This window comes from Diaporthe batatas, assembly GCF_019321695.1.
Source record: "Diaporthe batatas strain CRI 302-4 chromosome Unknown Contig00007, whole genome shotgun sequence".
NCBI classification, from domain to species: domain Eukaryota; kingdom Fungi; phylum Ascomycota; class Sordariomycetes; order Diaporthales; family Diaporthaceae; genus Diaporthe; species Diaporthe batatas.
This window is the reverse complement of record NW_025408554.1, coordinates 1,941,860-1,964,816: the sequence shown is the minus strand read 5'-3', so window position 1 is coordinate 1,964,816 and position 22,957 is coordinate 1,941,860. Positions and strand designations below refer to the sequence as shown.

General features: G+C 47.8%; 5 protein-coding genes across 5 annotated transcripts; 1 reads left to right on the top strand and 4 right to left on the bottom strand.

Annotated features, from left to right (window-relative positions):
• Positions 1-195: 195 nt before the first annotated feature.
• Positions 196-2,855, bottom strand: KVR01_006568 (uncharacterized protein). Its single transcript, XM_044791694.1, has 4 exons — positions 977-2,855; positions 728-908; positions 420-525; positions 196-352 (listed from the first exon to the last, which is right to left on the bottom strand). Exons 1-4 carry the CDS (start codon positions 2,100-2,102, stop codon positions 284-286), a joined length of 1,482 nt encoding a protein of 493 aa, XP_044643999.1. The 5' UTR covers positions 2,103-2,855; the 3' UTR covers positions 196-283.
• Positions 2,856-3,121: 266 nt separating this feature from the next.
• On the top strand, positions 3,122-5,674 carry KVR01_006773 (uncharacterized protein). Its single transcript, XM_044782852.1, has 3 exons — positions 3,122-4,274; positions 4,345-5,235; positions 5,302-5,674. The coding sequence occupies exons 1-3, from the start codon at positions 3,534-3,536 to the stop codon at positions 5,359-5,361; spliced, it is 1,692 nt and encodes a 563-aa protein (XP_044644204.1). The 5' UTR covers positions 3,122-3,533; the 3' UTR covers positions 5,362-5,674.
• On the bottom strand, positions 5,660-7,019 carry KVR01_006876 (uncharacterized protein; the record flags this gene model as incomplete). The annotated part of the gene is made up of 3 exons (XM_044794971.1): positions 6,448-7,019; positions 6,008-6,323; positions 5,660-5,911 (listed from the first exon to the last, which is right to left on the bottom strand). Exons 1-3 carry the CDS (start codon positions 6,846-6,848, stop codon positions 5,660-5,662), a joined length of 969 nt encoding a protein of 322 aa, XP_044644307.1. The 5' UTR covers positions 6,849-7,019.
• A 4,076-nt stretch (positions 7,020-11,095) lies between these two features.
• Positions 11,096-14,000, bottom strand: KVR01_006686 (uncharacterized protein). Its single transcript, XM_044781466.1, has one exon. The coding sequence runs from the start codon at positions 12,938-12,940 to the stop codon at positions 11,642-11,644; it is 1,299 nt and encodes a 432-aa protein (XP_044644117.1). The 5' UTR covers positions 12,941-14,000; the 3' UTR covers positions 11,096-11,641.
• Positions 14,001-15,220: 1,220 nt separating this feature from the next.
• On the bottom strand, positions 15,221-21,285 carry KVR01_006732 (uncharacterized protein; the record flags this gene model as incomplete). Its single annotated transcript, XM_044794993.1, has 5 exons — positions 15,221-15,994; positions 19,886-20,094; positions 20,254-20,376; positions 20,462-21,142; positions 21,210-21,285. The coding sequence occupies 5 exons, from the start codon at positions 21,283-21,285 to the stop codon at positions 15,221-15,223; spliced, it is 1,863 nt and encodes a 620-aa protein (XP_044644163.1).
• Between the last annotated feature and the right edge of the window lie 1,672 nt (positions 21,286-22,957).

Here is a 22,957-nt window from a genome sequence, read left to right as displayed (position 1 = left end):
TAAATACTTAAAGGGTTTTAATTATAATTTAATTTATATATAGTTTTTAATAACTATAAAATTAATTTTTTACGTTAAAAATAAAGAGAATATTAATTAGTTATAGCTATTATATTATATAATATTTAAGTAGAATAAAGCTTTAAAAATTAAATAAAAAACTAAATAAAGGTTTTTATAGTTAATTTTATTAAAGGTATTTTATTTATATATATATATTTGGAGAAGAAGCTAGCCTATGGGAAGCTATGGGGAAGGTAGTAGTGTAGGCCCGTCGGCCTGATTAGTTATCCCTAACAATAAATACGAAGAAGGCGGCGGCCTCGCCGTTAAGAGCGGGCTCCGAGGCGGCCTAAATCGAATTCTCATTATTAATATATGAAATTAAAGTTTTGATCCATTACACGGTCCTGGCTTACCTGGATACTGAGAGCCATCGCGGGGAAGAGCATCCCTGTCCCGATACCGATCGGGATGTTTAGAAAAACCCAGGCAGCTGTTGAGGTCCCTGCATCTAGGAGAAGTCTTCAACATGAGTAATTAGCCATCAAAGACCCCCAATTGAGTGGCTTCATGGGAGATTGGCGAGGAGCGAGCTATAAGGCGGCCACAGCCTGTCTCAGAACCTGAAGCCGGTGAAGCCTTTTACCTATATATATATAGGCTGGAGGTAGGGAGTGTTTGTCGTTGGAGGGGTAAAAGTTGTACCCAGAGACTGCTTGCTTACAGGATCCCGGCTCCAAGCGTGGTGAGTGCCCAGCCGATCCAGATGGACCAACGATAATGTCCTGTTTTGGCAGCAAAAATACCAACAACAAGTCCTGAGGGCGCGACTGTCAGGGTTTCAGGGAGGCAGGCAACCGCAGAGATGACGGGACTGTAGAGCTTGACGCCCTGGTAGTAGAGAACTGCTCGGCGCGTGTCAGCAACTAGGTCTGCTTGTGTCAGGAAAAGCATGCACAATGGGCGATCGTACTCAGGAAATAAAGTATACTCCACAGAATTATCCCGTGGCACATGGTCATAGCATATGACGAAAGCATATCCCAGTTATTGAAGACGCCCTTATGAATGATGGGCTCAGAGGCAAAGCGGAATTCCCAATAGGCAAAGGCAAACAACCCACAAGGCCCGATGATCAAGGGTAACAGCACCCTCCACGAACCCCATTCATACATTACGCCGCCTGTGGTGAGCCCGAAGAGAAATCCCGTTGAGCTGATGGTGAATAGAAGAGAGCCAAACCAATCGAAACGGCGGAGTTTGCTCATGATGTCGCCAGGGATTGGGGTCTGGTGAAGGAACAGGACCACGAACACGATCCCGACAGCTATCACAGGCAAGTTGACGTAGAAAATCCACCTCCAGGTGACATCCTGTGCGAAACCCGCCCCGATGAGCGGGCCGGTGACAGTTCCAATCGACCAGACGCCACTCAGCACACTGAGCCAGTGGCCCCTGAAGGCAAGCGGGACGAGGTCGGTGATGACGACCTCAGTGAGGGCGAGGAGGCCACCACCGCCGACGCCCTGAACAGTACGGCCGGCAAGAATGACGCTGAAATTTCCGGCGAGGGCAGCGACAAGAGAGCCGGCGGCAAAGAGAGCGGATGACAGGTAGATGAGTAGCTTGCGACCGAAGATATTGCTGAGGGAGGCGACGGTGGGCTGGAGCACGGTCGAGGCGAGCAGGAAGCTCGTGCCGGACCAGAATGCCTCGAGCGCTGTCCCGCCCAGGGCTGCGCTCATGGTAGGGAGGGCTACAGACAGCGTGGTCGCATCAAAGGCACAGGCGAGTCCCAGAACACACAGAGCGCTGAAGGCGAGCACGAAGTCCCGGGTAGGGCGGAACACGGGCTTGTCGTTGATAATTTCCACGGTTGCCGTGCTCATGACCGTGGGTATTCTCTGCAGGGTGTCATCTTCCGACGCTTCATCTTGGACTGGTGGCAGGGTGCTAAAGCCGAGGGTGGCCACAGACTCGGGTGTCTCTTTTGACGCCATGCTCGAGGTGGGCCTAGGCATCCAGACGAGCGAGCAGTCGAGTCTTGGGTGTCTTGCTTTCACTTTGCCTCTATCTTGTTGGGCTGGAGCATATCTCATATCGGATCTGTGAGCCCCAGCAGGAGGCGCGATCCTATTATCAAAGACACAGCAACCCACCGACCCTCCCGCATTCGGGCGGGCTTGCCGGGACCGGTATGCCAAAACCAAACTCGACCGGGTCCTTTGATTCGGGCGGGCGGCTCGGTGAACAAGGCCAATTGCAGGCGCCGGCCATGCCAGGCATGGGCTGGTCCATTACAACGAAGAGGTATGTATCATCAGGAGCGGCAGGGCCTGCGGGAGGTGGGTGGTGTGGCCCGCCGGAGCGCATCACAACGACACTGTCGTGAAAAGGGCACTTGCCAGGAAAGAAATATTTCAGCTCCGTCGTCGTCGTCGTCGTCGTCGTCAGGGTTATCCATCCCGTCCACCTTATTGTTGGGCCCGGCCCGGCGTACACAGCTCTGAAGAGCCTCGTCTTGCCAGCTGGTTCTGGCTGGGGAGCCGAAGGTGAGACATGGTAGCGGCTGAGGCTGGCGATCCGAGGCACGGACTAGCGGGCGGTAGATGAGGGTGGGCGTCGGCAGAGAAGGTTGAGCCTCAGAGGGCGAGCTAATAATAATGAGTGAGATGGGCTCGATGGGCTCGATGGGCCCAGATAAGGTTCTGGCCGTGCGACTTTGACACACGAGCGCGCATAAGCTGATCGTCCTATGTATCTACTTAGGTTCCTATGTACCTTGAGTATATAGGTATGCTGGAAGACAGGCCACATACGGTGTCTGTCTGGTCACCATCTAGATGCCTTGCTACACACCTGGGTATACATTGGGGCTGTCGGGTGCTGGCGTGCTAAATAAGTACCTAGGTACCTAGGTGGATGGCTGGATGGCTGGATTGCTGGACGGCTGCTCCCTCGGCCGAGGATGCCAAATGCTACTACTACACCATCACAGCACCAAGGCCTGGCTCGTTTCGTTTCTTGCCCGCTCAACCCCACCCAGGTCTGGACCACGGCGTTCATCATGTTTTCTTACCTGCCCGGCCTGCCCGGCACCTCGACACCAAGACACCAAACCCCCTCCTCCAACCCCCCCCTCCCCAAATGGCTCGCCGTCTCCCCGCCCACCCATGCCCATACCCATGCCCATGCCCCTCGCTTGGTGGTGCTGCCAGCTCGGCCCAGCTGCCGCCTGTGAAACCGCGACGGCTTAGCCATCGCCAATATCACCATCGCCGGGTTTCACATCTTCAGATGAGAGCCCTCTCTGAGGCTTGAGGCTACCGCCTGCTCTTTACTCGCCCCCATCGCCCTCTCCCGCTTTGACTCTCCCATCCTCGGCGTGGCATCTATCGTTGGACCCTCGGCACCTTCTGCCCGTAGCCCATATAGGTACGGTGCATACCGCTGCCGCATGAACATCCCCCATCCTGCTTGTTCGCAACCTCTTGCCGCCCCGAGCCGCAATCGCCTGCCAGCTGCTCAACATGGTCAACACGGGGAAGCCTTCGGGAGGCTGCAAGCTGTGTCGCGCCCGCAGGATCAAGTGCGATGAGACCAAGCCCTTCTGCTTGAAGTGCCAGAAATCAAAACGCCAGTGCCCCGGCTATAGAGACCCCTTCGACGGCAAGATCCGCGATGAGACCCAGTCCACCATCCGCAAGTTCAAGCGGACCCGCATCGTAATCGAAAAGGAACAGGTCTTGGAGGACCAGGCCCTGCTCGAGCTCGAGCAGATCAAGTACCATGACGACGAGCACATCGAGGCCCGCCCTGCCGAGTGGAAATGCGGCTACTTTGAAAACAGGAGGGGCAGCGACTCGGGCAACTCGTCAACCTCCATCACCTCCACCGCGTCGAGCAGTTCCTGGGGGGCGGTGCACGACGATTATTTCGCCTCGCTCGTCACCCCCGTCGAGCAGCAGGCCACCTGCTACCTGCTCTCCGACTACGTGCTCGTCTCCGAGATGCCTGGAGGGCGGAGGGGATATTACAAGTTCGCCTACAAGATCCTAGCCAGAGGCGACACTTCAAGGTGTCTCTTGTCTGCCTTCAAAGCAGTCTCCTTCGTCGCCTTGGCCTCCCGTCCAAACTCCCACCACCTCATGATCGAGGCCGAGTCTCACTACTCCAAGGCCCTGAGGGAGGTCAACAGGGCGATCCAGGACCCGGCCCAGGTCAAGAGCGACCAGACCCTCGCCGCCGTCTTGCTCCTGGCCTTCTACGAGGTAAGTCGGCATGTTTCTCGTCTTCCAGAACCATGGAGCGGGGAGGCTAACGGTCAACCCCGCAACCAAGACGCTGGCATCCACGCGTGAGAGGCTCGATGAGTATGTCAACCACATCAAGGGGGCCGCCCAGCTCGTCAAGATGCGGGGGCCAAGGCAGCAGGAGACCGACGAGGGCGCCGAGATGTTCGCAATGACACGCAACCAGTTCCTCGCCATCCGCAGCATGTCGCCCGCAGTCGAGAATGATGACTACACATGGCTGCTGCGCTCACACTGCGGCGAGCCATATGTCAGCCGGGTTGCGACCCTCACCATCGCGTGCAGCGAGATCCGCATGAAGACCGACCGGCTCCTTTCCGGCGGGGACCGAGACCCGCGAATGATTCAAGGCGTCCTGGAGCTGTTGCGGACCGCGCAGGCCATGCAAAAGAAGCTGTCGGGTCTGGACCAATCTCAAAGTGCAGTGTGGTCTGTGAGCACCGTCATACGAGACTCCCTCGGCCCGCGCGACGGGGCTGATGACCCACCTGGGGAGGTTTACACTTTCCACAACCTCTATACTGCCATGATTTATACCATCATTTGGTCCTCGCACATCCTTCTCACCACATGCATATTCCGCTGCATGGCCTGGCTAGTGGCTCCCGACGACTGGCGGGTAGGCGACGACTACGAGGCCACCGTGAAAGCCACCAAGCAACGCATCGCAGACATCGTCGCGGCCACCCCTTACTGCTGCTCTTGGAACGGGTGCGACACCGAGTATTCCGACTTTCCCGTTGGCTTGTCCACCCCGACCTCGCCCGCAAAGGGCGTCGCAGGCTTGGTCATCTACAGGCCTGCCTTCGTGGCCATGGTCTCGGATTATGCCACCCCAGAGCAGAAGGAGTATCTCTACGGCCGCATGAAGTTTCTGGCTGACATTGTTGGGATTAAGCAGGCCAATATCTTGCTGAAGGTACGTCTCACGTCGCGAGAGCCACCATATCCAGACGTTATCAACCTATACTAAGTCCTAGCCCAGGCACGCGACAAGTCAGCGACTCCCTCGCGCGACATTGAGCGAGACATGGCGCGGACATGAATTCAAGCGTTGGGAGCGCAGGCTGACCAGTACAACTGCTTCTTGTTATTTTTAATTTCCTTGTTCCTTTTTCCCCCTTCTCTTTTGAGCATACAGCCTGGGCGAGGCGTTCCTGAGGGCTTCAAGCTGGTAGAATTTGCTTCTGGGGCTCATTAGGCCCCCTCAACGTTGCATCATAGGGGTTCAAGGTGTTTCTGTCACGGTATGAGCGAGTCTAGCTGTTACTTCCGCCGACGTCCGTTGAACACAGTTTTCCGGAGCCAACCAGGAGGCATCTTTCACGAAAGTCTCAATATAGTTATAACCATGCCGACTTATTTTCCACCGCAAACTCCCTGAATGTCTTCGGTCCCCTCCCAGTTTCCCTTAATACCACGTCATTGAGCCTCTCCTCCGATCCATTTCTTATCGAGATGTCCATGGATGCCAGGACTCGGGCGTACTCTTCACTTAGCCCGGAATTTCTAACATGGCGTTCAACCAGCTCGTCCACGGTGAGGTTGACGTGAACGATTTTCTTGTCGATGACGTCGCCGAGGACGTCCGCACACTGCGTTTCGGTCAGTTCCACCAGCCTCGGCGCTAGAGGAAGTATTAAAGACATGAAACAATGGCTTGGCTTTGAGGGCCTCCAATTCAGACTTACCTGTTCATAAGAGAGCAGCTCGGGCCCCAAAACAACACAGTCCCTGTTTGGTGGCGCCGTGGCCGTCAGCGCAGAGAATGCACACGCGGCGACGTCTACCTTGGAGACCCAGGGTATCCTGCCGTCTCCTGATGCGGAGTAGACCTTGCCTTCGGCCCGGACCGCCTCTAACAGACCGCCGCGCTCTGTCCAGTTGTCCATGAGCCAGGTGGGGCGTATGATCCCAAACCCAATGTCGCCACGAGCGCCGAGCTCCTGCAGGTACTTTGCGGTCCCGCCGAAGAACGGCCCGCCCGCCTCAACCGAAGTGGCACTCCTGGTGGAGATCTGGGATTAGCAATGGCCTTGGTCCTTTTTATGGGGGCACGATCAGGTCTTCTGGTGCCCTGAGAACACTTGTATGCCATTCTTGCTGGTGGGAGGCTGGGAGACGCGCGTACTGTAGCACAAACCGCTTCACGCCGTGCTCCTTCCTGGCCAGGTCGATAAAGTCGTTCATGATGGAGCTTGCATCAGGCACCGGCGGTGAGATGAGGTATACCGCCGCTATGGGCGAGGTCTTGGTCGCCGTTATGAAGGGGTTCGACCATGTCATGCGGTCGAGCCAGTCAAACTTCACCATCGGGTGGACGGTGGCGGCGGTGGCCGAGGACGCTGACCGCGACGCGACGAGATAGGACGTGGACGATGCCTGGCATAGTTCGGCGATGCACAAACCGACCTTCCCAGTGCCACCGGTTATAAGTAGTGTCTGTTGTTGTCCTACGGGGCCTCGGGTGTGCCCTCCGTTTTTGCGGGTATGGATGTCTGATCTCATGGTAGTCTCTCTCGGTGGATCCATGTGAGAGCAGCTTAGTAGGGGGCCGCAGCCGCGGGCCAGGCTTGTTGTCCTGGTGCTTGGCTGGGTCTTGATTGTTATACTGCGTGCTGCTATTATACTAGTGTGTGCTGCGGACGAACATGATCACCAGCTTATATAACCAGCGGCATCAACAGTTACTCCGTACATGAGTCTCCCTATGGGCTAAGGAGCCGTGGCATGATGTTTCCCCGCCATAACTCGCAGCAGGAAGGTCTTCCTTCGTATACCCTAGGGTACATACCTAGGTAGTGTGATTCCGGTAAGTCCGGTCCCCGTTACCGGAAGTACGCTTGTGTTAAGTCCGAGCTCCAGCAGAATACACACCGCACACACACAATTCCACATTTTGACTGGCCTTGTTCAATTGATAAGTGTCTAATGTTGCTATCCCGCTATTTTATCGCGGTGGACTGGATGAGGCAAGGCTCATCTGAAAGTGTTCCAAGGTTCCTTGCGATTGGCCATTCCTGCCACGACATGAGCAGACTTTTCATGCCATAATACGTGTTGGTATGGTTCACGATATACCTAGGTAACCATCTGGTCAGGGCGAGCGTGCCTTTATCGTTCTGTGTGCCGGCTCACAGCTTCTGGCAATTGCGGTGCGATTTCAAGGCACAAGAATATCCAATACAACTTTGGTGCGACAAGCGGGAGTTCCAAATCCCGTCGGCCTTTACCCTTTTCCCGTTACTCCCTACTGTTATTCTGAAGATCCTATCAGATATATTAACTATGTAGAATGAAAGCGAAAACTCAGTGTTAATGGTGCCTAGGTAGTTACTACTATGCACCCCGTTACTATTTCCTGGTTAGTAGCAAATGTACTTTTCTCATTGGATTGTAAAGCCTTGTCGGTCGCAAGTCTAAAAGCACTCTCAGGGTGTTCATTCGCTTTTGGGCTCACGATGAGATCTTGAGTAGGGCAGAGACTATCTTCAACTGTGCAAGTTGTTTGGTTGTGTTATGGTAGGTATCTGCGCACCCTGGCGATCTTAAAGCCTTGTCGAGCCTTTTACCATTCTATCCTGCAAGTCGCATCATGCTCATTGGCGTCAAGCAAAGCCAGGTGGCTATGACACATTTAGAGTTCTGTGTGTTCACCTGTAACTGCTCGTCCGAGAATTGCGAGCAGTCCGTCCAGCCGATCGGGGCTGAACCAATGTTTTCAAGGTTTACTCAGACGTGCAATCATCAGACGGAGTCTTGTTATCCGCAGGTGAGCAGCCGATCGGCAGGAAGCAAAACAGTATCATTTCTGCAGTGTATTATCTCTGGCCACTATCTAAATTGTATTTCATTCATCACACTTGCCGTCTCACTAGGACTTCTGGACATTGCATATGTAGTTTTTAAAAAGATTGATTACGCTCCCTACCAACGCATCTATCCATGTTTTCTTTCTGGGTTCCGAGGTTGGCGTCATATAGTACCTGGCATATATAATCGGCGCCTTGTTCGTCTCAAATATATGCATGAAGCTCGGATGGGATGCTTCCATTGGTGAAATGCATCTGAACCGTGGCCGCTGCATGCAGGCTTTGGTTGGAGTTGTGGCAGTGGGCCAGTCATGTCTGACTCCGCAAAGCACTGAAACTCTGGGGCTCTTGTGTTGATGAAATATGCCTTGCCAAACATCCGAGAGGGGTAATTTTCAGTGCTTGGACCCAGGCCTTTGTCAAGGTTTGGATTTCGAGACAAAACAATGAGCAAAGACGTTGCATGATCGTCGCCGCACATCCCCATATTCGTCCGGTCTCAAAACCTTGGTGATGACTACTGCCACCAATGGTCTGCCAACAAATGCGCGCCCATTTCCGCTGAGATGATGCTAAGATGAACGTCTTGGTATCATCGGACTTCCCTCATATCACCTCGATGGCTCCATAAATTTCCCCCCAAGTCGAGACCGACCCGGTCACCTGCACAAATATGGACATAGAAGGGTGGTGGCACGAGTTATTTGTGCGGGCCGAAGGATTACACCTGGAAGGCAGGCAGAGCTGTGGAATTCTCGTGCCTGTCGACTGTGGAAATGGCGTGTGTTGTCCCCCAGCAAGCACATGCGTTGCTGCTGGAAGTGGGAGTAACTGTCTGGGGCCGATTGGCGGAATAACGGTGAGTCCATGCTCGGAAAAACGAAGTGAATATCTTTTTGCCTTTGGTGGTGGGTCTCTCGAGTTCATCGGAGACGAGATTGCATCCGCAGTGAGAATCTCACGATGATCACTTTTGTCGCCGTCTCTGGCAAGACTGCTAACTCGCCGTGTCCAGGTCCCAGGTCTAACCGTGAGCGCCCCAGCTCCGGCCGCAAGTGAGTTGAATGGCAGAAAGATTCACGCACGACGAGTCCTTACTTACAACGACAAGCATCGACGGCGGCATCGACGGCTGTGCCGCTCCCTCCGACTAGTATACCACCTCCCGAAGCATCCACTTCCACGGTAGTGCTACCGCCGCCGACCACCTTTACCACTTTGACAGTGTCACCAACGCCGCCAACCTTGGCTCCCCCATCAGCCGCACTGCCGACGGTCAGCCAGCCCGCACCACCCGTGGCACCACTGCCAACGAGCTCAACGATCCCAACGAGTCTGGGGAGCTCGTCAATCATCGCTCCCCCGTCCTTGGTGTCGACATTCTCTACCCCTTTGCCATTCCCATCTTCGTCGGCCGGATCGACAAATGTGGCGGGAGGGGTAGAGGGCTCCCCAACCACAGCAACGGGTGCCACAGGAGCTGCCGTCAGCGTCACGCCTATCACCAATGGGGCCACAGGTGGCAGTTCCGGCGCCAAAAACGAGCTGAGCACAGCCGATCTTATCGGCATCGCTGTAGGAGGGGGGACAGCCATTGTTCTCCTTATAATACTAGCGGCAGCCGCTGTGATTATGTGGCGGAGGAAGTCCTCGAGGAAAAGTCAACCAAGGGATTCAGATGTTCTGCCGATCACGAGGGAGGTCTCTGAACCGCACCGCAGCCTCCATACCCTATCCTATCCCGACGATGTCTCGGATTCGCGCCAAAGTCTTGCTTCTCCTTCGGATCACTCCGAGGAGGACGAGGACAGCCGAAAGGGAGACGAGCCCTGGGCAATGTCGGGTGCTCGGTCCACGACAGGAGAGGCTACCGATCAGACTCGTGGAAGCCACTGGTTCCGACTGCCAATGCCAGTGCTGGGGCGCAGCAGCCTCGGGTCGACCTTCTCGAGGCCTGGCCCCGCGACATCTCTGCACAGCCACCCGCTGACCCGGAGGTCAACAGCCCCTACTGTACGCCAACCTAGACGGAGCGCGAGGGATTCCGGGGGTGTGCCACGCGTGGTCAGGAAGCCACCTTTGGCGTCACCGCCCCGCATGGCTAGCCAGTCAAGCGAATATGCTGATCGGCAGGCCAGGAATTCAGACCCAGGGAGCATGGGCAACCTCACCAGCGACCCTCAGGCAGGAAGACAGATAGCTAGGGGAGTTCCAGGGGTGGAGGGCGCCGACGACTTGGATGGCTCGCAACGAGGCTCCGGAAGCTCGAGCAATGAGGGACAGAGGCAAGCTATGAGCTTCTTACCCGTCTTCCAGAAGCCGGTATACGTCCAATTGCCAGGGAGCTCAGGTGCAATCGTCGAGTTGATATAGAGAAGTTTGTGGTGGAGACTATAAGCTGATTTTATACTAGTATATTGCAAGAGTAATTGGTTAATGAAGTTAATAAGGGCCCAGTTGCGACTCTGTAAGCCCTGACGTTTTGACACATACATTGAATGCTTGGAAAGATAGATATCAGATTGCTGTATGGGGTGTGGTTGCAGTCATCCGCAAAAGTTTGTTTGACTACCTAGGTATGGAGAGCTGTCAGCCGACGCCACAACTAAGGAGTAATGTCAATATTAATAGAAAGACTCACCCATACTGGGGACCTTGGAGACCAAAGTCCACCTTTAGTTTAGTACCACCTATCGTATTTTACCACTATTATCGACACTGTATACTTTTATAACGCTGTCTTGAGCGTTCACCACTGTATGAAGGCGTCATGTATGTCTTCAGACGTGTGCGGAATATATGCGAAACCAGATAAATAACAGCTAAATGAGGAGGAAATATACTGCTGACTAACCTTATGTACTTGTAGGGAAATGATCGCCTGGGTGGTCGCGCGTGGGACCCCGATCTGACTGTTCTTTATCTGTAGGGACGCCTTCCCAACCTGTTATAATCTCCGAATCTGGGATTGATTATGGAAACGCTTCGCTGGTGTTATAAATGAGCATCCTAGTGGGTGTTCTAGTGCTTTTCGGCGCATGGCAACGAGCTGCATTCATTCCGCAAGGGAAGTTGGGAACGACTGAAGTGAATTAGGAGACGGGCTGGGGCTATGATAGATTAAACCTGTAAGGTCGTAGAAATAACATGATTCCCATGGGCAACGTTATGTACATAAAAGCCTGCAGTCCTGTCATGCCGTGTTTGCCAGAAAAGAACATTGCAATGCATACCGAAACGACAGACGCCATCCACAAGTCTCGTACCAACACTTTTGTTAACGCCATCTCCGATGCATATGGGAGGAAAGAAAACCAAGGCCTCACTCTCGGAGACGAGTAAAGACGGGGAAAAGCTTCTGAAAACGTATCATGGTCGCCCTGCCATGACACATCTTCTCTAGTAGTGAATGACACCAGTTACAAAGGTGTAGCAGCTGAGTTGGTCCTCAGGAACACCGTATAAAAGGGTGTTTGCGTCACAAGCGGCAGAACACCCGGTGTGCAGCGCTGTTCAGTAATAGACTTTCGTGCCTGAGCCAGCGAACGTATTGGCAGCCATCTCCAGCATGCGGGAGACAGCCTCATCGGGCTTTAATAACATCTCTCGCTGACTTTGGCCAACAAGTGTAGACGTAGATGATGCTGGCGTGCTGGTATTGGACGCTAGTTGCATTCCACCTGGCTTAACATGGGCCTGGAGTACGACTCGAGGGCCGGTGGTCCACGGTGGCATGTCAAAGGGCCAAGGGACTGTTTCGCCACCGCAGCCGAAGTCGTGATGGCCCGGCTGAGAGTGCTCAATGACCGGGCTTCTTTCCACCTCCTTGAAATGCGCGAGGTCCGCTTCCATATCACACAGCCTGAGGGTGCCCCTGCCAGCCCACTCGTCGATGGCGTCGGCAATCTCCTTGAAGCCCTGCGTGTGGCCGCCACAATGCCTCGCCTTGAACCCGCAACAGATAAACAGGTATGAGTGGATGAGCTCGTGCAAGAACGTTGAGATGAGTAGTCGGCGATTGAACTTGGTGTCTCTGAGAAACGGGCTGCTCAGGACAATGAGCGTCTCATAGCCTCCCACCAAGGGGGGTTGGGCCTCGCGCAGCGCAGTGGTCCCGATGATCCTCCTGCTGTAGTCGTTCTGTTCGCTCGAGGACCACTCCCATTGCACCCGGCGAGACAAGCGACCTTGGAAGAAAATCTCGTCTGCTGCGCTGAAGATGGACTCGAGCGCGGTCTCGTCGAGGGCGAAGTCGGCACCTCTGTGGTTTCTGGGGTGGATGAGGCTTCGTAGTATGCGCTCATGTCGCCTCACATCCCGCCGCGGGCTGTTCATGTGGCTCCTCACCCTGGCGGCAGCGGCCTTGTCCTCCTCGGGCGAAAAGTTGTTGCATTCGACAGTGGAGTGCGAGTCGGAGTCTGTCAAGATGGTGCGACCCGAATTCGTTCGTTCCATGAAACACGCAACGGGAGCGGGTTCTGGAGAAAATTGGCCATCGCCGCTCGGGGGAACGACGTGGCAATGGCCGTCCCGCAGTCCCGTGGAAGCTGGTGTGCCTTCTCTGATGACGAAGAACTGCGGCTGCTTGGGTGACGGGTCGACGCCTGGTGGTGTTGCAATCATGTGCTCCGATTCCCAGCTCCTCGGGCGCGGGTACAGTGACGTATCGTCCAGGTCGTATCCGTAGGAGTCATCGTGAAGTATGACAGGTAACCTGGCCTCCCTCTTGGAAGAGCATTTGTGCAATGCGTGGCCATCCGTGTGACCGAAAGATCGAGTGAGAAGGCCTCCAGCACCGGCCCAATGAGCCATTGATCATGATAGACTTGTTGTCGTGGGACAAGATCAAATCAGTAGCAGCGGTGGTAGATGAAAGTGCAAGATCAAAAGTGCATAAGCGCGAGCAAGAATAGTATAAAGACCCCGGGCGAGCGTGACAAGATGATTAAGCGCATAATTGAGAAGATCAGCGTGCCAGTTGTTCAAGTCATGCTCCGCAAGTGGTATGGCGATGACAAGAAGTGGCACTGGCTGTCTTGGACGGCCCGCCTCACTTGCATGGAATTGTGTACTTGGCCGGCGGGGCGGCACTTGAGGGTTGTGAAATCGGTAAGGTCTCAAGTTGGGATATGCCTTGGGAGGGAAGGAAACCAAGAGGCAAATAGGGGACCATGGACGGGATGGAGGGCCACTGTGCCATGGCTGTCCCTGGCAACCTTGGGAGTCTCGAACCCCCTGCAAGAAACGTCGTACTGTGGCAGTCCCGACAGCGAGGATGCCACGGGAGATGAGCACAGAACAGTGGGCACAGGACGGACAGCCTCAAAGTCTGTATGTAACGCTGTGGACATCGTACAGCAGACAGTCTGACAGTCCTGCAGTCCTGCAGCGTCCAACGTGATTGAGTGGCATCCTCGGCAAGCGGTGTGCGCGTGCTCGTGCGTGTGTAGGCCTGGTAGGATGGTTTCCAATGGGCTGGGCCGATATGGGTCTTGCTGGGACTTGGTGGGTTTTGCTGCGGGACCCGTGTGCATGCAGCAGACTAGCCAGCCTGCCAGCCTGCCAGCCTGCCAGCCTGCCAGCCTCCCAAGCCTCCCAGTCAGGGCCCGGGAGGACGACAGTTGTTGGTGGTCCAAGTGTCGTACAAGTATTGCTGTCTTGCACCCGAAGAGGCCTGGCTTATTTATACACCCCGGAGCACACAGCACAGCTCATGTTGCGGGTGGCCCAGCGCAAAGCCTTCTGCCGTGCACCAGCAATGGTGTTTGGATGCTCTCGACGGGGCGCGGGCTCGGTGACCTGTGTAGCGGGCCGTCTGGTCTTTCTCGAGGTTGAGTGATGTCCGCTCCCTGGCTCCTCAGGCTCCTCAGGCACAACAGGCTGGCAGGGCTGGCAGGCTGGCAGGCTGGCAATACAGGCACGGTCAGTCAGCAAAGCAAGAACGAGGCGGACAGCTGCGGCAGGCCAGAGATTGGCGGCGCGCGGCGATCGGCAGCGGGTTGGGGGCAAGGAACGCCCCAATCCCACTTGATTGGTTGATATCCACCGCCTTACTTTGCTGGAGCGATCGGCCTTGTGGCACTGGCCCAATAGTCCACATTACATGGTTCCAGGCGATCCCAACCCTGGTCCATGCCTACCATGCAACGTCGGACGGGGTGGCACTGGCAGGCCACCTGCGCGTTTCAAGGGTCCACATCCCAAGGGGCCGACAGGCACGGCCTACCTACCTGGCTGTCGGCGCCGCAATCAGCATCGTGTGCCGGCGAGCGTGAAGCCCGCCGCAGACATACTCCCAGACTCCTCACGTCAACCAAGCATGCTGACACGGCATGAACCTCGAGCTGACTCCCCGCCCCCGGCCACGTCCGGCGCACGCCGAGCCTTTTATGCAGGCCATTGGAGGCTCCTCCGGTCAGGTTTGACGCGCAACACTCCCGGCGGGACACTGCCCAGCATTGACGGCATTGGCTCCCATACCTCGCCTCGTCGCCTCGGAAGCCTTCCCTTAGAGCGTAGCCCAGGCCCTGCAGCAGTGTCTCCTCCGTCCGTTGTGCCACATCCCAGCGTTGTTCTCTCGAGTAATGTGTGCCACCTGGCCAGTCTAAGAGGTAGCCACGGCCCGGATGACACACGTTCAACACGAGATCCGACACTCGCACCCGCGAAACAGGGGGTACACCCGAGCCCCAAGGGACAGCCTCCTATGAGATACCCGGTTTGGTGTTGACCCGAGCACTGGGATCTCCGAGTCGTCCTGTGTCTTGTTCAGCTCTCATTAGATATATCTACTAACCTAGAAGCTCGCCTACCTAGGTACCCAGGTAGACAGATAGCCACCTCCGATCTCTTCAACAACGTCCACGACGGCCCACACCCAAGTTTGCAATCGGATTCAGGCCCCCGGCCACTGATAAGCATCCTGAGTGGACAAGGTTAACGCTCGTCGCTGTTGTACACGTTGCGCAACCCTCCTTCTCTCCTTGCGTCTCAGATCGCCTGCCGGCTTGGTCAAGCGCCGTAAGCATCAGGCATGACATTAGAAGCTTTGCTCCCTTCTCAGTAGCCAGGCAGCCAGGGCTGCGTGCGCAGCTAGGCCCTAAGCCCCAGGTTCCTGACGAATCGTACATCGTCCGCTTGCTTCAGGAGAGCCTGACGCATCTTTTCGCTGTAGATCCTTTCCTCTTTCTCCTTCTCTAACTCTGCAGCTGACCTTGCTTCTTCCTCAAAATCCTCAGCCGTGAAGGCTGGGGAGGATTTGAAGGCAACCAGTCCGAGGTTTTCGCCGGTCCAGAACAGCAGCTCATTTCCATTGACGCCGCTCTTTCCGCCCTGAGTCGCGAGCAGTTTTCTCGCGATGTCATCGGACCCTGGCATGTTTGCAAATAGAGAAGGCCCCTGCGCACGCTCACAGTGGCCGATCTTGACCCGGCGAACTTCCGTGAAGCCGTCTCTTTCAAACCACTTGAGCCGCCCTGAGCCGTCCGAACAAACTAGGCGCGTGCCTTGGTTCACGCACGAAAGAAGCTTTGAGTCGGAGGACGACTGGCGGTTTTTGAAGACCGAGTTCGACAAGCCACCCGGCACAGAGGTTGACGATTGCGAAGGAGGCTGCAGCCCATACATCTCCAACGAGCCTTTTGTATTGTACTCGCCACATGCAATCAGCGTGCGGCCGCCGGGCGGTGTTGTCTTGGATGTTTCAATCTGCTGAGGCGACAACAAGCCCTCGCGGCGTAGCTCGTTGTCCACCGTTGAGAACGGGACTGGTAATGATGCCAAGCTAGATAGCCGGGCGCCCGAGTGGAGGCTGCCTTTGATAGACGGGAACATCCGTCTGTCATATGAAAGAATACTGGGGAACCGCTATCTCGGAAAAACGAGAGTTGGCCCCCCCCCTGCAAAATACCCCCTATTCCTTGGCTAAACCAAAACTTTACTAGCAAAATAGAAAACCTAATATTCTTACTAAAATACTTATATTAACCTTATTAATGCTAGTAATAAGTTGTTTTTATTACCTAATTAAATAAAAATAATATTATATTAATTTTATATAATTAATTTAAGCCTAGCTTATAAAAATATATATAATTTACTTGCCCTAATATAAGGTAATATTAACCTAGCTAATATTATAAATAATATACTTTAATTAATTTATTAAGCCTAAACTATTTAATATTTATTATATAAAATTTACTTAAAAATTAAATTATATAATTTATTAATAAAAATATTATATTATTTAAATAATTATATATTTAAAAGCTAATTATTAAAGTAATTAAGGCCTAATAGATTACTTAAAAGCATTTATAAATACTTTTAAAAATTGCCTAAAATAAGGCTATTATAATAAATTAAATAATTTAAAAGGCATAAAAAAATATTATTAAAATTAATAATAAAAAAAATATATTTAATAATAAGAAAAAAAAGGCTTTAAAAGATGCTAATAATAAAAACCTTTTTATTAATAAGGCAAGGTTTTTAGTAAATAATAATAGTAATAATATTAAGCACCTTAAAAATTGTTTAGTTAACCCTTTAATATAAGCACGTTTAAATAAACTAGCCCTAATTTTATTTATTAAAATTTATAGCTTAAAAGCTAATATTATTTTTATTATATAACCTAAAAAATAAATTATTATATTAAAAAAGAAAAATAAAAATTAAAAAATTTAAAGTTTTTTATTAAATTATATTAATTTATTTAAGGATTTAATTAAAAAAAAGTATAAAAATTATTTAAATATAATTATTAAGTTAAAGAATATTTTTATTAAGGCTAGTTAGCTTATAAACTAAAAATTTTTAACTTTATAATTAAAAACTATAAAAAAAAATATTAATAAAAGAATTAAAATATTTAATTATAATAATATTATAAATATACTTTTTAAATTTTAAAAATCCTTTTTTAGTTTTTATATAATTATAAAATTATATTATTAGTATAAAAGTTATAAATATTTATATTATAAAATAATTACTTAATTAAATGCCTATTAATTAAGGTTTTTTAGCTATTACTAGCTATTTAATAAATAGCTGTTTTAAGGAATAGTTTACTAGCAATTAGGCAAGTAATAAATTTAAATATGCCTAATAAAAATTTAAATTTTAAAACTTTTTAATTTATATTAATAATTATTAGGTAAAAGGTTAAAATAAAAATAAAAATAAACTTTATATAAAAAAAGTATAAGTAATTAATAAAAATATAGTTATATTTTTAAATAATTATTATAAGGCTAATTATTATTATTAAAATTAAAGAAATTTTTATAATAGTAATATTTTATTAGGTAAAATAATATATATATTAGTTTATTTAATAAAAATTTAAAACTAGTTTAATATAATTATAATAAATAATATTATAATTAAATATTTATTAAAAGTTTTTAATTATTAAGTAATTTAAATAAAGCTTAATAAAAAAGCCTAATAATAATAGGGTTAGCCTTATTTTTTAAAAAAGTAGTAAAATAAAAGTAAAAAATAATATTAATATAATTATTAATTTATTATTTAATATTAATTTATTTAGGGTTAAATATAATTAAATAGCTTTAATAAAATTATTATTATTATTATTATTATTAGCTTTTTTTTATAAGTTTAATAAAGCCTTATTATTATTAATAATAATAATAATAGTGCTTAAAAGCCTATTATAAAGGTAAAGGTTGTTAGTTATTTTTTTATTATTGTTGCTATAAATAAAGGGGGATAAAATAATTTTATATTAAAAGTTTATTATAAAAGTGCTTTAAAAGTATTTTAAGAATTTATTAAAAAGGGCTTAATTTAAGCAACTTATAAGAATTATAAGGCATAAAAAACTTAATTTTTATAAGTTTTATAAGAAGAAAAATATTTAATTTAATAAGTATAATTTAAAGGTTATTTTATTAATTAAAATATTAATTAAACTATATTTAAAAAAAAACTTTATTAGTTTTTTTAATAATAATAATAATAAAAAAAATTTATTATTATAATAAGGGTTATTAAATAGCTATTTAATAAACCGCTAAATAAATATTAAAAATATATATTTTATAAAGCTTATAAGGGTTGCCTAATTAATTAATTAGCTTTATTTAATATTAGGCCTTATAATTAAGTTAGCTATTTAATAAAAGGGTTAAAAGCCTATTAAAATAGTTTTTTATATTTAATAAAATAAAGGAGTTATATAATAAGTTTTAAAAAACTTTTTAAATAAGGAAAGTAGTAATTAGGTATATAAGAAAATATAGTTAGTAATAAAAGTAATTAAAAGAGGAAAGTTAATTATTTTAAGTAAATAAAGTAAATTAAATATTTAGCATTAAATAATTAATTAATTAAATAAATTTATTTATAGCTAATTTATTTATTTTAATTTTAATTATTAATTTAACTATTTAATTTATAAATAATATTTTTACTTATATAATTATATTTAATTAAAATTTTATTAATTTTAGTTTTTATAATTTTTAATTAATATTATTATATTTATTTTATTTTATATTTTTTAATATTTATATATAATAGAAATGTTTTTAAATAGCCTTAATTTTAAATTTAATTTTTAAATATAAAAAATAAAAATTAAGTAAAATTTTTATTTAAATTATAGTTTAATAATTTATATTAGTATTAATAATATAAATAGCGTTTTAAGTTATTAAAATATATTTTAATAAAATTAAAATTAAAAAGTATAAAAATAAATATTTATATTTTATGCTTTTATATTTATTGCTTTAATTATTTTTATATTATAGTACTATAAAGTATTATTTATTATAAAAATTAATTTTAAGTTTAAATATAAGTTTATTTTTAATAAAATGTTTTTATTAGCTATTATAAAAAGTATTTTTTATTATATAACCCTTATATATTATAATAGCAAATAAACTATTAAATATAATTGTAGGAAGATATAAAAATAAGTTTTTATTTAAAAAACTTTTAATTTATAAAGTATACCTAATAGGTATTTAATTTGTTTTTATATTATTTTATTTATTAAAACTAAATTTATTAATAAAATAAATATTTTTATTATATAGCTTACTAATATATTTATTAAAAGTAGTAGTTATAAAGCTTTTATTATATTAGTAGGCTAATATATATATTTATTTATTATTTTATATATGTTTTAAGGTATTACTTATTATTTTATAGTAATATTAATTTAAAATTATTTAGTAAGAAAGTATTATATTTTATTAAAGTATAGGTTTAGCTTATTAAAAAAAACTTTTAGTTTTAGTTTATATAATTTATATATTAATTAAGTTTTATAAATTTATTATAAAAAAGTAAGCTAATAAATTTTTAAAGCCTATTATTTTAATTTAATTATATTTAATAGTAATAGTAATAATATATTTAAGGTAATTATATAAGTAGTAGTAATTCTTTAATAGTATTTTTAAATTATAATATAGCTAACCTAAAACTTAGCTTATAGCTATTTATTTAATAGAAATGGGTTAAAATATAAATAAAACTTTAATTATTAAAATTTACGGCTTAATAGGTAATGGCTTACTATTATTAGCCTTTTTTTTTTTTTTTTAGAGTATAGGTGGTGTTAGGTATGGTGTTTTGTTAAAAATGTTGGGTTTTCCGCCCTATTAGCGAAGTTTTGGTTTAGCCGAGGAATAGGGGGCATTTTGCAGGGGGGGGGCCAATTCTCGTTTTTTTGAGACAGCGCCCCGCAATAAAGATCTTGTCCGCAACATCTGCTTCTGCTCCAGGTCGCTGCATGTGAAGAATGCTAAGTGGTCCAGGGTGAGACAGTGGGGCATATGGGGGCAGTGGATTGTTGTCAAACAGTGCCTTTAGGCTTCTGGTATAGACATCAAGTGCTCGGAGCCCATCGGTGTCGTCGACCCTCTCTGAACTGTCGCTCTGCCGTGCTGCCCTGTACCTGTGGTCATATGGATGAACTAGGGCTCCGTGTTAGTGCATGATACTCATTTGCCTGAGTTCCGCAAGCCGTGGCCGAGACGCCTCGAGCTCTTGATACCTGGCCGTTCCCATAGAACTCAACTTTGAAGATCATCTAGCAGCCTTGCAGCAGCCGATTCCGGTCAAGCATTACTTACTACCATTGTTGGTTCCAACTGTTAGAGGAACACCCGCATCTGTGGTAGACAGAGCGGTGATGGACCACGGGAACGACTCGCACCCCACCACAGTGAGCCTGCGCAAATCCACCTCGATCAGGTCTGTCGGATCCCTTATCAGCACTGAAGACCATTTTCGACTTGTTTGAGACGGCTAGTCGACGGCGCACGGAGGTGGCAGACTCACGGTTCTGAACGGCGAAAAAAGCAAGGTGCTGTCTACTGTCGACGCTGACACACTCAGTGACACCAGAATCAATCCTCTTGGATCGGCTACTGTTATCTGCAGAAGGACCGTCGATGTAAAGAATGCCTGGCCTGCTGCGAGCGCAGATGGCGCCCTTGCGGCCTTTCGTCCCTGTGACATCCCACACGCAGACAGACCCGTCGTCCAGGGGCGACACGGCAAGGACCGTTTCTAGTCCCTGATGGTCTTGCTGGGCATTCTCGGGGGTATAGAGAGCAATGCCTCGTGTCTCGATACAAGTGCTCTCTACCCCGTCCCTTAAGACCGGCTGTTGCAGCCAGTTGACGTTAATAGGTGCATTGCGCTGTATGTATTCATCATACCAGTTCACATTTTCACCCGGGAAAGAAGGATCCCAATTTGCCATTATCCTAAGACGCTCGTTTCTTCTGGATGTGGCAGGGTCAGGGCGACCCAAAACGGGTCCCTGGTCCGTGCCCGGGGCATCAGCTGAACGGCCTGGCTCACCAAAGCACCCAAGAAGCCGCTGGCGCCGGCACAAGGATTCAAGGAAGGTGGAGTTCTCGAAGCACTGTGAGCGCCAGAATGTGTTGTCTCGGCATATCTCCAGGAGTTTCTTTGAGACAAGCTGCAGGCTTGTGCTCTGGGACGGCTCGAGAACTAGGGAGGGGGGCAGCCTGGTTAGTTGTGACTGGGCAAGCCATGGTTGAGCAAGTGAGGGACCAACATGATATGATTTGGAACAGGATCTCATTGGGGAGGTCTGCAAGCCCCTTGGACTCGCCAGACTCCTCGGACTGCATTTCAATAAGGACTTGGGGTGGTGAGGGCTCCGCAAATCTACCGTGTTCCAGGCCCAAGCTACAGGGCGAAACCACAGGATTTGTTTCTTGTCGCAGGTTGTGAGAGAGGTGTGCCGATCATGCTATGATGTATTGGGGTAGTGTAGGTATGCAGCCCCTCATATCACTGCGATACGACCGAAAGCTTAAGGAGGATAGACTCGGAAGGAGAAGAAGAAGAAGAAGAAGTAAAATAACAACGAAGTCGGAGCTTGGAGCTTTGGGGACTCGGGATCCGGGGAAGCACGGCTGTCGTTCCCAAGCAGTCAATCAGACAATCAGCCACAGGGAAGGGGCCCCACTTACCCACCCTACCCCGCCATACCCATCCTCTGGCCCAACGGCTGTGACAAAGCCAATCGGCCCAAACTAACCACACCAGATAAGCGAAGGTGGAACCCCGGCTCCAACCTGTGCTCATGTGTTCTAAAGGTACCCCTGTTGTGGTTCACAGAGCCGCTTGTGAACTTGACCTCTTGTCTTTGCTTAGACACGGCACAAATTGGCCCTTTCACCTGCGTCCCTGGTCCCCGAGTCATGATAGCTCCTTGTGTTTGACAGATTAAAATCCATTCCATGGCATAATGGTCTCAAATTCCCTTTGTCTGCTCAGTCTCTTGCCTTTCCCTGAGATCAGAGACTCGTAGTGCTACTGTTACTGTGACCTTGGTAATTTAATGCTTTCCTCATCACCAGCAAGTCCTATAGGTTCCCTTCTGTAGGACTACCTCCTAAAGATCCTTCGGGACGAGCTTCTATGGGTGCATACATAATACACTACCTGGCACATGGAGGGAGCACCAAGAACATTGGAATATCACACTGTGCAAGTCGTGATATCAGATTGAATACATCCAGCTGAAAGAATTTCCCAGGTGATAAGATGCTCAAATTTGGGCCGTGACAAGGAAAAATGTGGCTACCCTCATCATTGGGCAGCCACATCATTGGTATATCCCATATGAGTGGCGGAACTAAGCGCAAGATCACTCAGAGGCCATGATGCTTGAGCTTTTGAAAGTCCTGTGGTCCTGTGGTCATGTGGGTGGGTGTATCAAGTGAAGTTGAGATTGATCTTGAAAAGACCAACTCGACCTGCCACCGTTTAACACCACCCAGGTGCCATCAAGTGCTAGCCCAACACCAGAGTGACGTACCTAGATACCTAGGTACTTACTTAAGTAGGTAGGTAATTAGTGCAGAGTCCCAGGCCTTTATCTGTTTGACATACACCATATCTCCTGTTTGCCAGAGAAAATAAGCTTCACAAAGGTTTGGTTGCTGACCATGATGGCCAAAAAAAAAAAAAAAAAAAGCCACCCACAACGCGTAACAGGCCTGTAGTCTCGCCCGACAGCACAAGTCCAAGGTATCTGAACCCGATCACTTCTCTTCCAGCCTCTCAAACGCAATTCCCACAGCTGCCTATGACTTTCACCTTGATTTCATTCAAGAGACCCTCCTCCTTTCGGCCTCTTTCTCCTCCATCTCACCATCCCCCATTCGGTCTGTCCCTCACTTGCTTAGCCTTACCTCACCTCTACCCTTGACCAGGCCTCTCTGCCCATCAAGCATAGTAAGCTCAACATCGCTTGTTTATGCTCGTCTCACAGTTCAGCTAGGGGAGAGTTGT